Source organism: Lampetra planeri, chromosome 58 (genome assembly GCF_965212315.1).
Source record: "Lampetra planeri chromosome 58, kcLamPlan1.2.h2, whole genome shotgun sequence".
In the NCBI taxonomy this organism is placed as follows: domain Eukaryota; kingdom Metazoa; phylum Chordata; class Hyperoartia; order Petromyzontiformes; family Petromyzontidae; genus Lampetra; species Lampetra planeri.
Window position 1 is genome coordinate 3208466 of NC_136164.1, and position 13874 is coordinate 3222339.

The 13874-nt window shown below is 52.7% G+C and overlaps 1 protein-coding gene across 1 annotated transcript; it reads right to left on the reverse strand.

Moving 5' to 3' along the window:
* Positions 1-8359: 8359 nt before the first annotated feature.
* On the reverse strand, positions 8360-13603 carry ATG12 (autophagy related 12). The gene is made up of 4 exons (XM_078618532.1): positions 13174-13603; positions 11518-11654; positions 11263-11325; positions 8360-10133 (listed from the first exon to the last, which is right to left on the reverse strand). Exons 1-4 carry the CDS (start codon positions 13265-13267, stop codon positions 10074-10076), a joined length of 354 nt encoding a protein of 117 aa, XP_078474658.1. The 5' UTR covers positions 13268-13603; the 3' UTR covers positions 8360-10073.
* Positions 13604-13874: the final 271 nt, after the last annotated feature.

The window sequence follows — 13874 nt, forward strand, 5'->3', positions numbered from 1 at the left end:
ATTCTGATCACAGGCAGGAAAGCTGCGTTGTAACCGCACCGGCTCCGCACTCTTGACCTCCCTCTGTCAGGTCCATGACTCAAGCTCACTCCAATCCATCTTTAAGGTCCATGACTCAAGCTTTCTGAGCCTGGCTCCCCCCCCCCTGTCTTGAGAGCCACTTTATGTGTTTAGTTTGTTGTCCCCCCCCCCCCGCCTCACATCATATGAGCACGGTTTTCCTACGTACGGTGCAGAAAGACGTTCAACATACATACACACAGAGATGACAACACTACGCTCGGCGCTGTGACGAGGAAGCAAAGTGGAGTTAACTTCCCCTCGTGTTTCTCAACTGTATCGCCATCGCCGGACACATTGTACGTGGGGGCCACCACACAGCCAATGTACAATGAGATGGACATTTCAGCTTAGCCTTACACGACAAGATGACTCTTGACCTAAAGCTTTCGTGACTGCAGGAATTCATATTATTTGGGTGTTTCGGTGAAGCCACGTAGAACGACTTTGATATTTTCCTATCTACGTGGCTTTACCGAAGACCCAAAGAGCAAGATGAATTGTTGGGGCAAGCGCTGTTCGCGAGCAGCAGCACCTACGGAGGCCGGCACACGAGGGGGCGGGTGGCCAGCACCATGAAATATGTAAATGTGGCAGCCAACACGGCTAGAGAAGACTGGCTCATGCGGAGATGGAGATGGATTGGTGCGCTGTGAGAGACAGAGACGAAGTGCCTTTCCAGCAGTGGATTTATTGCTACTTTAGCTGCTGATGATATTTTTTTTCGGGATATATTGTTTATTCATCTGCATAATTACATACACCTTACACGCAGAAATACACTCGCACATACAAGTACATGTACCTACACAAATACACACAAAGATTACCCGTATAGCCTGCAGCGGACTGTTTGGGCAAGTGCGAATAGCACCAATTAAAGCCGGCACGGCACACGAGGGGGTCAGCGGCCAGCACCACGCTCGTACAAACACACACAGACACACGTGTATACACAGCCTTAATACGTGCTGCTGTTACACGAGCAATCTTTAAAGCAGCCCAAACGTAGACAAAGGTTGCCGGTCATGGTGCTAGCAACACAACCAGGGTGGTGTGGACTTGAGAACCATGATGCATTTTTGCCCGTCTTCCCAAAGCTGATGCATTTAAGGCCGACTAGAGCTAGGGGAGGCCCACAAATCAGTTCAGACATCGCTCACCACTGAATATTTTCCATGGCCAGTTCGGAAATGGAACTGAACCCAAGTTGCCGGGTTTGTGGCGCAGTGCGCTAACCACTGCGTCCGCCCGCACATGCACACACACACACTAAGATCCCCCGTGTCGCCTCCAACAGACTGTTGGGGCAAGTGCTGTTAGCGAGCAGCACCGATGAAGGCTGGCTCGGCTCAAGAAGAGGTGGGTGGCCAGCCACCACTCCCAGCCGCCTTTGTCTCACCAGTGGCGATGTTTACACACCGCACCAGGTACTCATTTGAGGCCGAGTCGACCTAGGCGAGGTCCAGAACCGATTCAGATAATCGTCACCGGTGTTGGTCGCCACGAGCGGGAATCGAACTCGGGTGGCGGGGTTCGTTACGCAGGGCGCTAACCGCTAGCCACGCACACACAATTCACGGAACACAACAGACCGCAAAACTTGTGCAAGGCTGCGCTTAAAGTCTCCCCCAGGCAGTGCTGGAAATGCAAAAATGTCTACTTATGGGTGCCAGCAATCCCACCCAGACCACTTGTATAGAGCGCCAAGACTCGTCTCTACGTTATAGCAGGCACCACTGGGCACAGCAACGTCAATCTACAACTCTCACGACGGGAGCCAGCAAACCCATAGACCAATTCCCGAAACTGGGATTTTAAAAGTGTCGTGGCAGCAATACTTTAATTGCGCTTACGATTTGCAAACTCAGCAGTTGCCCATATATAGACAAAGATCTCCCGTGTAGCCTAAACAGACTGTAGGAGCAAGTGCTGTTAGCGAGTAGCACCTATGAAGGCCGGCACGGCACACGAGGGGGTGGGTGGCCAGCACCACGCCCGGCCGCCTTTGTCTCCCTAGTGGCGATGTTTACACACCGCACCAGGTACTCATTTGAGGCTGAGTCGACCTAGGGGAGGCCCGTGGCCGGTTCAGATAAGTCACTGGTGATGGCCGTGAACGGGAATCGAACTCGTGTCGCTGAGTTCGTAGCGCAGCACGCTAACCGTTACACTATACGTCCACATATACATTAAATTACATACTTTTATAATGTACATTTTACGTCTAAAACACGTACACATTATCACCGTACATATAGAAACATATTCGCCACTGATGATATCCGTGGCCGGGAATGTAACTCGCCGGGTTCCTAGCGCAGTGCAATAGACTGCCACAATCTCAAACGCAATATTGACACACGCACACAAAGATCCCCCGTGTAGCCTTAATCCTGAACAGATTGCTGGGGCAAGCGCTGTGAGCCAGAAGCACCTATGAAGGCCGGCACGGCACACGTGGGGGGATAGGTGGCCAGCACCACGCCCGGCCGCCTTTGTCTCCCCAGTGGTAATGTTTACACAGCACACCAGGTACTCGTTTGAGGCCAAGTCGACCTAGAGGAGGCCCAGGACCGGTTAAGATCATCGCCACCGGTGTTGGCCGTGAGCGGGAATCGACCTCGCACCTTTGCCGGGATCGTAGCGCAGCGCGCTAATCGCTCCCCCACCGCTCCCGACAAACAACAACAACACGGCCGCGATTCGCCACTTAGTGGCGGTGACGTCTCCACGGCGCCTGTGCCAGGCTAGGTGCACGCGCACACAAGAACATACACAGGGTCGGTGCGGGGAGGCTGGTGACGGAACGGCAGCCAGCAGTGGCGGAGATGGAGCGATGTGCAAGCGGAGATGGATGGCAGTGAGAGTGTGGGGATGACTTAAGCCAGCAGTGGAGAGATCGCGGCTGATTATATTACACACACGATTACATTATACGTCAAACACATTACATACACGTACTCCGCATACACCTAAAACATATCAACTTTGACGGCTCAAAACAATCACAAAACGTTCATACATCTCTTACGTGACGTTAAGGAGTGAAGAAAACCGAACCCCGACGAGATGCCGTGCGGCCTAGCGCCTCCAGCGGGAAAACGGTCTTCTCTCCGGGCAGCGGCGCTAGGCGAGAGAGCTGGGGGCTCGGGTCGAGGGGATTTGTCCGAAATAAAACCTAAAAACTGTCGGCGAAAATAAGCGGCGTGCATTTCTGAGGCAGGATGAAGTCCGCCGAGCCAGACATGGCTGAGATTTGTTCGAAATTCTACTTTAAAACCGGGAGAATAATCTTCACTAACAACAAATGACCGCCCCGACCGACCAAACCGCCATGACGCAGGATGACGTCAATTGGCGTCGTGAGGTCATCGCGCAATGCTGGCACGCACGATTCAAACGCGAGCAATAAACGAGGGGGTTGACGTCATTGCGCATTGCTGACAATGTGTGATGGGGGGGTGGGTCATGCGATGACGTCATCACGCATGGCTGTCATGGTGTGCTGGGGGGGGTGGGTGATGCGGTGGCGTCATCACGCAATGCTGACACGCACGGTTACATTGTCAATGCTTGGTTGGGGGGGGTATGCGATGACGTCATTACGTAATGGTCACGCGCACGGTTTCAGAGCCCAAGCTTTGCGTGCGGATGCGTGATGACGTTTATCGTGGTTACGTCATCACGCAATGCTGGCGAGTTCTGGTTTCATTGCGGGCAACGGTTTGAAGGACGGCGTCATGACGTCATCGCCCAGAGCGTGACGAGCGGGTCCGCGTGTTGACGCATTCACGCGTATTACGTAATTTTCTGTCACATGATGAGTTAAAACCCACCGCGTTGGTCCAAAACAAGTCTCTGTGCGTGTGTGGCTTGAAAAGCAACAACATAGAATATAGTTGGCGACGTTTCGGGCAATGACCCTTCTTCATGGCACCAGAAGATGTGCTATGGACGTGTTGCGAATGTATTGTGAAGGGCCGTTGCCCGAAACGTCGTCTATTGCTTTCCGTGTTAACTCCAATACCAATACCCGCCATTCGCCAAGTGACGGTGACGTCACCACGGCGCCTGTGCCAGGCTAGGTGCACTTTGTGGCTGCCACGTGGAAGTGTCGTAGGCTCGCTGCTGGCAGCAGGAGGAGGTCACGGGACAGACCCAGCGGGTGCCACGGGTCGACTGAGATGGCTGCACCACCACCTGTGCCAACTCGTTGCGTTTTATCCGCCCTGCGCTCCGCTCGTTGTTGTGAGCGTCACTCCTCTGCCCTCCGCTGTTGTTGCTGGAGGGCGACTGCCTCCAACTGCCCAGCAGCAGCGTCCTTCACGAGCCTCCTCACACACACGTGGTGGTGGTGCTGACATGGGACATGCTGAGTTGCTGCTGCCTGTGCCCGACTTGCCAACGCAGCAGCAGCGGCAGCAGGTTTGGCAGCATCGCCACAAGATGTCATGAAGCCACGAGTTGCGTGTTCCAGTCATCCGTCGACATTCTCCTGCCTCATCATCCGCGCCACTCTGGGCATGAGGATTCACAGGATGCTGAAGACTGCAGGAGGAATCCGATGAGCTATTAAGCTCTTTTTAAAGCAGATGTCCCGTACGGGCACGGGGTCAGAACGTTTACACAACAACACGACACAAACACACGATAGGCGTGCAAAGTATAGGAAAGGTAAACAAATCACTCTAAACACAAATACATTTATATTTTATTACGTAAAGCCCACCGAGCCATCAGCTGCTTTAATTCATCCGCTCGTTCACCAGGAAAGCCTCATCCGTAATCGGGTTTTTTTGGGTCTCAAGATGATTTGCGAGGAGGCTCCCTGCCAAGTTGTCGCTGCAGCTGCTGCTGCCGCTGCTGCTGCTGCTGTTGTGAAGGCGGCCGAGTGATTTGCAGCGCAACGTTCCAGCGACGTTCATCCAATCCTCCTCCTCCACCACCCGGCGACATCGCAGTGACCCAATCCGCCACGTGTCCATGGCCTGCGGTCACCAAAGGGGCCGACGAAAAAAATGTAACCGAGATATCTTGTTGATTCTTTCGGTAAAGTCACGTAGAATGGAAATAATAAAAATAAAACATAATAAAATAATTCTCACGTTTCGGCCACAACGCAAGCAGCCGACAGACCTGTTCTTCACCTGAGGACGGCTGCTTGCGTTGTGGCCGAAACGTCGTGAGAATTATTTTATTGGTTTCTTTGTATTATTTTATTATTTCCATTCTACGTGACTTTACCGAAAGAACCAAGAAGATGGAATCCCTGCAGTCACGAAAGCTTTAAATCGAAATTTAACCGAGATATCTTCTTGATTCTAGATTTGAAGATTTCGTGACTGCAAGGATTCATACTCTTAGGTTTTTTCGGTAAAGTCACGTAGGTGAAAATACAAAATAAATAATAATAGAAATAAAATAATAAATCACGTCGTTTCGGAGGCAACACAAGTCTCCGTCATCAGGTGGGACCGTCACAGCTACATTTACTGTATCAAGTGAGGCAAAATCCAAGAGACAAGCCCTTAAATACAAGTTTGATTTTTCACTTGAGACGGTAAATGTGGCTGTGACGGTCCCACCTGATGACGGAGACTTGTGTTGCCTCCGAAACGTCGTGATTTATTATTTTATTTCTATTATTATTTCTATTTTTATTATTTCTTTTTATTTTTACGTTACTTTACCGAAAAAATCTTCTGGACTAAATATATTTATAGAGAGTAAAGGTTCGGCAGCGGCGTAGATACAAAGAGGCCGAGTCATGTCAACCGTTTTGTTTTTCAAGAGGTTGGGGAGAGCAGCGATATCCTGCGATACCCTGTGTGTCAGTATCAAAGTATGAAAAATAAACAAGTCAACATGGCGCTCGCCATGCGGTCGTCCCGTCAGAACATTAAATTTGTTAAAACAAATTAAATCAAATCTGTTCTAACAAATTAAATGTTATAACATTTTTTTTAAAAAATGTTCTGACGGGACGATCATTGTCGATGAAAATTAACTGCATCCGTTTAACGCTGTGTCATCCGATACCATTATAATTATAGCAACAATAGTTTAAGAAATTTTCGCTTATCTGCGACACACAGAGTGCGCTCCCATAGAATTAGGGCACAGACTAAACAATGGAACGTATCAGTAATGATATCTGTCCACACTGCAGAACAGGGGGAGAATCACACAAACTCCACACTGCGGTTTGGCGGTGGCAACAGGCGGCTTCGTCCCTACTCCTCCAGCCGGGCGCGGCTCAACGTGCGACTCCCAGGTGCGTTTCTGCGCGCACGGCAAGGACGCAGAGCCACAAGCCAGCTCTCGCTGGGCGGCACTGACGCTCCTCGGGATGATGAAAAATTAACCAGTAAAAACTAAGTTTTTCAATATAAATCCTTTATATTCGTGGCGGCTAGAGTCCTCTCGTCCTCTGGCTTGAGATGGCTGCCACCTATGGGTCAGATGATTGCCTGCCACCATTAAGCAATTGGTAATTAAATATAAAAAAAAAATTCCTAAAAAGTGTAACATTTTGGAAACATTTTTTCACGAAAATAAATTGTCACGCACAACGAGTCTGTGTGCAAAATGTCAGCTCGATTGGATCACGGGAAGTGGGTTAAAAAACGACCGAAAGATTTGCACGGTCGTAAGCGCGCAAAGCAAGCAAGCAAGTGAACTTAATATAAAGGATTTAAAAAGACTCGTACGCGATTAAAAACAATTCACGCACCTTGGCACATAATTGAAACGCAAATTGTATTTACAAGCCAGTGTCTTTACAAGCGTTCTTTTTTTACAATAATATTAATAATAATGCATACTTTTTTCCTTCCGTAATACCTCAACAACCCCGCGACAAGCAAATGTCACCAAGTTTGTGGCTGCGTCGCTGATGATGATGACCCCCAGGAATGGAAAAACCGATATCAGCACGGACAAGGAGCACCATCGGCACCGTCGACGTCACCCTCGGGGTAACCGCGATCACCGCCACCATCACTCCGGGATGACTAAACTGAGTGACGTGCAGGCGGTCTCCCGTTGACGCCGGTTAGATACGACCACCACGGATCGATTTACCACCAAGAAACTGGATTTACGATGCACCTTCTGACACGACTCCGAACAACGCTCGAACAGAGTCAGTCTGGTTTCCGATGCGACTTGGCGCGGAGCCTTTTGTTATTCTCGAGTCTTTTTGTGGATTGTTGCCGATAAAAGCCGGTTGAATAGGGCCGAGAGAAGGAATAAAACGACATCGGCAAGTGACGAGTCGACTGCTTCTACCGCCGCTGGGAATAGAGGAGTCCGGTTTACGAGGGACGGGGTTTCCAGGAACCCATTGTGGCATCGGAAAAGCGGGGACCCGGCCTGCAATCGTATTCACATTTAAACTAAATTATATTTTCTTACCAGCCGGGCGTCGCATCATCACGGGATGAAGAATGCGTTCGGAAAATATGGCAAGAGCAGTGCCAACCAACCCTTCGCAATGTTAAACGGCCCGCGGAAGCGAATATCACAGAGTTACTTCCGAGATCCCTTTCTGATTCTTCCAAGTGGAACTCGGGTCCATACACAGTGGCGAGCGGCACTTTCCCGCTTGCTCCGCTACACGAGAGTGATCGACGTCGCGGTCAACCTTAATATTTTCATTCTCAGAACTGGACTTTAGCCAAATTCAGTGCGGAATAAAACGTGATGCGATCGGGGTTTTTGTGTGTGCAGCCGTTGGTGACCGGGGCTGAGAACATCAACTCGATGCACTTGAGAACCCAGTTTCATCAGAACCAAGCCGATGCGAGTCATCGCATCTCTGTGCGAGTCTCCAGCTCCACAGGTGAATACATGGACCTTGGTGCAAGTTACTGCTGACCCGGCCGAGACCATTAGCCCCACTACGATTGACAACCCGGTGTCATCACAAGACGACCGAAACCCGGACTGGAACCCAGGAACCCAGCGGTGCTGGCTCAGCTTCTCCGACCTCCGAGCCACCCGGCCTCCCCTCCACGTGTGAAGCCAACACCCACGGTCATCTTACGAACATACTGGCCCTCGCCATGGTAACAAGGAATTTCCATCGCTGGATTATAGTCAACAGAGGTGAGTGCCGCCCCTTTGCTAATTTGAGTCAAGACTTTTGCATGCAGTGGCCATGCCCTGGTGATGACTTATAATTTAAGTGAGCCTCACTCAAGCCCAGATCCACGACGACGGTGGCCCAGTCATGCTGATGAGCACCAATAAGAGGGAACACCAATAAAAGGTCCACCGACACATTCCATCCGGTGACCGTTTCAACCGACGGAAATGATACTACCTCCATGGAGAGGCGTGAAACTAAAATAAATATATATACAATACACCTTGATCATCAGCCAAGCTCTATACACTGGCGGATGAAGGCCTCCCAAATTCGTTGCCATAAACTTCGTGGCCTCGCGATGAGCAGATTTCACCGTTCCATCTCCATGGTGGTTGCTCTGCCGGTTGTTGTTCTCCCCCTTTGGCTGCCGCTCAATCTCTAGCCACGACCGGTGGGTATCGTCACGTCCAATCACGTGACCCCACTGTGGCTAGGAGATGTTAACTACCTCGCCTGGTATACAGGAGGTCGTCAGTTTGCGTGTGTCCCTCTCTCTCTTCATGGTCACGTAGATTTTTCTCTGGGTCCTCCGACTTTCCCCTCCACATTTAGAATCCATGTGCATTTAGAGTATTTGGATCCTGCTATAAATTGCCACAAAAGCCACTTCGTTGTGCTCGTGGGCTTTATTTTAGTTGAGTCCTTCTCAAGCCCACGTACTTTTCTTAAGTCAATGTGATGACTATATCAATTACAATATATACACACACAAAGACAAAGATGCCCCGTATAGCCTTAACAGGCTGTTGGGGAAAGTGCTGTTAGCTAATAGCAGCACCTACGAAGGCCGGCACGGCGCACGAGGGGGTGGGTGGCCAGAACTACGCCCGGCCGCCTTTATCTCCCCAGTCGCAATGTTTACACACCACACCAGGTACTTATTTGAGACCGAGTCGACCTAGGGGAGGCCCAGGACCGGTTCAGATGATCGTCACTGGTGTTGGCCGTGAGCGGGAATCAAACTCGGGTCGCCGTGTTCATAGTGTGGCGTAGCGCTGACCGCTACACTACACACAAATAAAACTCGCACACCTAAAACTTTAGAGACCATCGTAACTGTGTGGCCGATTTGGGAAGGTATTCATCCAGCGGTGATTGACAAAGCAGCTGCAATTACCTGTGGGTGTGTGTTTCTATGCGTCTCCCTGCCCCATTGGCAGCACTGAGCCAGCGATGGAAATTCCACATTCCCACGGTAGAGGCCAGTCTTTCCAAAGTACAACCACTGCTGACATCCCACAAAGCGGTCCCCCAACTCAAGACGGCCAGGGCTGCGGCACAGGCGGCGGCGTAGTCTCCGTGTTACCGACGATGCCCAATCAGCGGCGAACTTCATGTAAGGTGGCGCTCGTTACACACAAAGTTCTCACCACAAATGAACCACAATACTTTGCCGATCTCGTCAAGGAGCATAAACCATCATCACGCGAACTCCGGTCATCCTTGCAGTAGCGGCTATTGTCTAACCATCGAACAAAGACGGTCACCGCATCGCACGCTATCAGATGCACTTCTGCGGCCGTCTGGAACGCTCCTCCTGCCGATATTAGGAAGACACTGCGAGCCGCGCACGTTTAACTAGTCGAGATTGAAAACTGATTTCTTTAGAACTGTTTTTTGTTTAGTTTGTTGTCCTCCCCCCCCGCACCTCCGATTTGTGCGGTTGGCTCCGTACGGCGTGAAAAAAGTTCAATATACATACCCCGTTCTAAAACCCACAGCGGCGATATCTGAAGTGGCTACTACGCCCATCAGGACGACTTCTCAAGAGGATGGAGCGGAGGTGGGGAAGGGGGTGTTGAGACCGGTTGATCTGCAGGAGGAGGAGATCCGGACGAAGAAGAAGAAGTAGAGTTGGTTAACCCCACGCTTGCGTCTTGCAGTAGTGTAGAACCAACTTTCCGTCGCTGCCGAAACACTGCGGGGATACACAGCACAGCGTTCGGTGATACGATGGCACGTGCTACTTAAGACGGTGGCGAGATTTCGACTACCTCGCCTGGTGCACAGGAGGGCATGGGTTTGATCCCAACCCCAGGCGCCTGCTGCTGCTGCTGTATATAATTGGAGTTTGCGTCTCTCTCCCAGTGGTCGCATAGATTTGTCTCCGGGTCCTCCGGTTTTTCCCACCATATTTAGAAACACGCGTTTAGAGAATTTAGCTGCTAGAAATTTCCACGTGACAAGCCGCTTCGTTGAGCTGTCATTAGTGCTAGCCAGGTCGCTGCTGAACAAGAGGTGCACAGCTCAGAGGGCCTTACCTGATAAAATATAAAACAGTTCGTAGTTGAGTTTTATTGACCCCTTGAGAGGCCCCTGAGTGGCAAGTCCTCGCTTCACGCTTGGCGTTTACACGACACGTTTTTGCAACAACACGGTACTATCAGCAGGAAATACTTTTCGCGGAACGCCCGCTGTCATAACGCAGAACGCGCTGCGCCGTCATAACTTAGAACGAGCACCGCTACAACGTGGAATGTTCACCGTTATAACGCGGTTTCTGAGTGGTCAATGACGAACAACTTTCTTGAGCCGAGCAGCCGAGCGGTGCAGCGACATGGTAATGTGGAGCGATACGGCAGAAACGCGGTGGCCCCTCGGCTTTTTGTTACCCTTCGCCATCTCACTGCGCGGCGTGCAGAGTAGTCGTAGTAGTGACATTGTATCTCGCCAAACTTCTTGGTCGCTGTTACATCGGCGACGTGGACATTGTTCTCGCTTGACACGTCTTTCGCTCAACGCGGCACTTTTCAGAATCGCGTCCACTGCTAGCACGTTAAACGACGATTTACCGTACAACAACAGTTAACATTAGTGTTGCGCTCATGTTAGTATTAGTGCTAGTGTTACAGCTAGTGGTGGTGTTAATGCTCACGTTAGTATTAGTGCTAGTGTTACAGCTAGTGGTGGTGTTAACGCTCACGTTAAAAGCTAGGGTTAGTGTGAGTGGTAATGCGAGTATAATTGTGTGTTAGTTGCAACGCTAGTAAGATTGCTAGTGGGAGTGCTACTCCTCGTGTCAAGGTCCGAGTCAAACTGGCCCTCACCTCAAACAGAGTTCCCACATCTTGGTCTGGAGCCGGAGCAAACGACTGATTCACGTAGAGAAACTGAAGCGAGATCAACAAAACAATCAGCACAGATAATACGGGCAACACAGCACAGACTAAACAGCGCAGATTGCACGGTACAAGCTGAATGGCACAGGCTGCACAAACTGCTTTGGCCTCTGGGGCCCGGGGCTGGTGAAAGGGATGTGGGCCAGGGTAGCAAGGCCCCTGGGGACCAGGAGGTGCCCTCACCAGCGAGTCGGCGGCGTCACACTTGATGTACTTGCGCACAAACTGGATGATCCAGGCGACAGTCTTCCCCGTCTCCACGGACCACTTCTTCTGCTTCATGATGGGAGCGTCGCCCACCGCCTTCAGCAGCACGTCCACTGTGGGGGCCATGGCAGGGTGGGAGGGGGGGGTGCAGAGACAGGGGGTCGACAGTAAGCCCCTGGTGACCTTTAGTGCGGCCCCTGGTCGCCTTTAGTGTGGCCCCTGGTCGCCTTTAGTGTGGCCCCTGGTGGCCTTTAGCGAGACCCCTGGTGGCCTTTAGCGAGACCCCTGGTGACCTTTAGTGAGGCCCCTGGTGGCCTTTAGTGCGGCCCCTGGTGGCCTTTAGTGTGGCCCCTGGTGACCTTTAGTGAGGCCCCTGGTGGCCTTTAGTGTGGCCTCTGGTGACCGTTAGTGAGGCCCCTGGTGGCCTTTAGTGAGGCCCCTGGGGGTCTTTAGTGAGGCCCCTGGTGGCCTTTAGTGTGGCCCCTGGTGGCCTTTAGTGAGGCCCCTGGTGGCCTTTAGTGTGGCCCCTGGTGGCCTTTAGTGCGGCCCCTGGTGGCCTTTAGTGCGGCCCCTGGGGGTCTTTAGTGTGGCCCCTGGTGACCTTTAGTGAGGCCCCTGGTGGCCTTTAGTGAGGCCTCTGGTGACCTTTAGTGTGGCCCCTGGTGACCTTTAGTGAGCCCCCTGGTGGCCTTTAGTGAGGCCCCTGGGGGTCTTTAGTGAGGCCCCTGGTGGCCTTTAGTGCGGCCCCTGGTGGCCTTTAGTGTGGCCCCTGGTGGCCTTTAGTGAGGCCCCTGGGGGTCTTTAGTGAGGCCCCTGGTGGCCTTTAGTGTGGCCCCTGGTGGCCTTTAGTGAGGCCCCTGGGGGTCTTTAGTGAGGCCCCTGGTGGCCTTTAGTGAGGCCCCTGGTGGCCTTTAGTGCGGCCCCTGGGGGTCTTTAGTGTGGCCCCTGGTGGCCTTTAGTACGGCCCCTGGTGGCCCCTCTACAAATGAGTGAAGGACGCTGCTGGGCAGTTGGAGGCAGTCGCCCTCCAACAACAACAGAGGGCAGATAAGTGACGCTCACAACAACGAGCGGAGCGCCGGGTGCTAAAACACAGCGAGTTGGCACAGTAGGGGGCACAGGTGGTGCATCTGCCGGTCATCTCAGTCAGTCGACCCGTGCCACCTGCTGCGTCTGTCACGTGATCTCCTGCCAGCAGCGAGCCTTCAACACTTCACGTGGCAGCCACAAAGTGCACCTAGCCTGGCACAGGCGCCGAGCTGACGTCCCCGCCACGTGGTCAAGGCGGTGTTGTGTGTGGCGCGCCCAGAGACCCGAGTTGGATTCCCACTCACAGCCAACATCAGTGGCGGATTATCTGACTCGGTTCTGGGACACCTTTCACCTAGGTCGACTCAGACTCAAATGAGCACAGTACCTGGTGCGGTAAACATCGCCACGGGGGAGAGACAAAGGCGGTCAGGCGTGGTGATGGTCACCCACCCCCTCGTGTCCACTCTCCCTACCCAAAAGGGCCTCCCCTACCCAACAGGGCCTCCCCCACCACCACAACCACCTTCCCACCACCACCACTTCCACCAACACAACACCTCACCACAACCACCACCACCACAACCACCGCCACCTCCCCACCTTTCTTCCTCGCGCCCGGCAGAGGCGGAGTCGGAGTCGCCGCCACTTCGGCCGCCGCCTCGGCAGCGCCGGGCTCCGTGCTCTCGTCGGCCATGGCGAGGCCGCGTGTCGCTCGCGGCCCGCGGAGAGAGACGGCGGAGAGACAAGGAGAGAGACAGGGGAGAGAGACAGAGGAGAGAGACAGAGGAGAGAGACAGAGGAGAGACGGAGGAGAGAGACAGCGGAGAGAGACAGAGAGATACGGCGGAGGAGAGACGGAGGAGGAGAGATACGGCGGCGGAGGAGACAGAGGGAGGAGAGAGACAGAGGGAGGAGAGACGGAGGAGAGAGACAGCTGAGAGAGACAGAGGAGAGATGGCGGAGAGAGACGGAGGCGACGAGGAAGAGGTGGACAGAGTTTGGGGGTGGTTGTGAAGGGACCCCACGTGACACTAGGACCACGTGACTGGCCCGGGCAGAGACCACGTGACAGAGGGCGAGGCTCATAGAGCCAGACTAAGGCTCCCCTGGGAGTCTCAGGGTTCAGTGTTAATGAGCGAGGCTCATAGAGCCAGACTCAGGCTCCCCTGGGAGTCTCAGGGTTCAGTGTTAATGAGCGAGGCTCATGGAGCCAGACTCCGGCTCCCCTGGGAGTCTCAGGGTTCAGTGTTAATGAGTGAGGCTCATGGAGCCAGATTAAGGCTCCCCTGTGATAGTCAGGG

What these genes read in the sequence shown, in the direction of transcription:
- ATG12 (XM_078618532.1), bottom strand. Translation starts at nt 13,267, where the DNA reads ATGGCCGACGAGAGCACGGAGCCCGGCGCTGCCGAGGCGGCGGCCGAA. An exon ending in GCCGGGCGCGAGGAAGAAAG is followed by an intron (nt 11,655 to 13,173) that starts GTGGGGAGGTGG and finishes TGGCCCCCACAG; the next exon opens with TGGACGTGCTGCTGAAGGCG. An exon ending in ATGTGGGAACTCTGTTTGAG is followed by an intron (nt 10,134 to 11,262) that starts GTGAGGGCCAGT and finishes GTATCCCCGCAG; the next exon opens with TGTTTCGGCAGCGACGGAAA.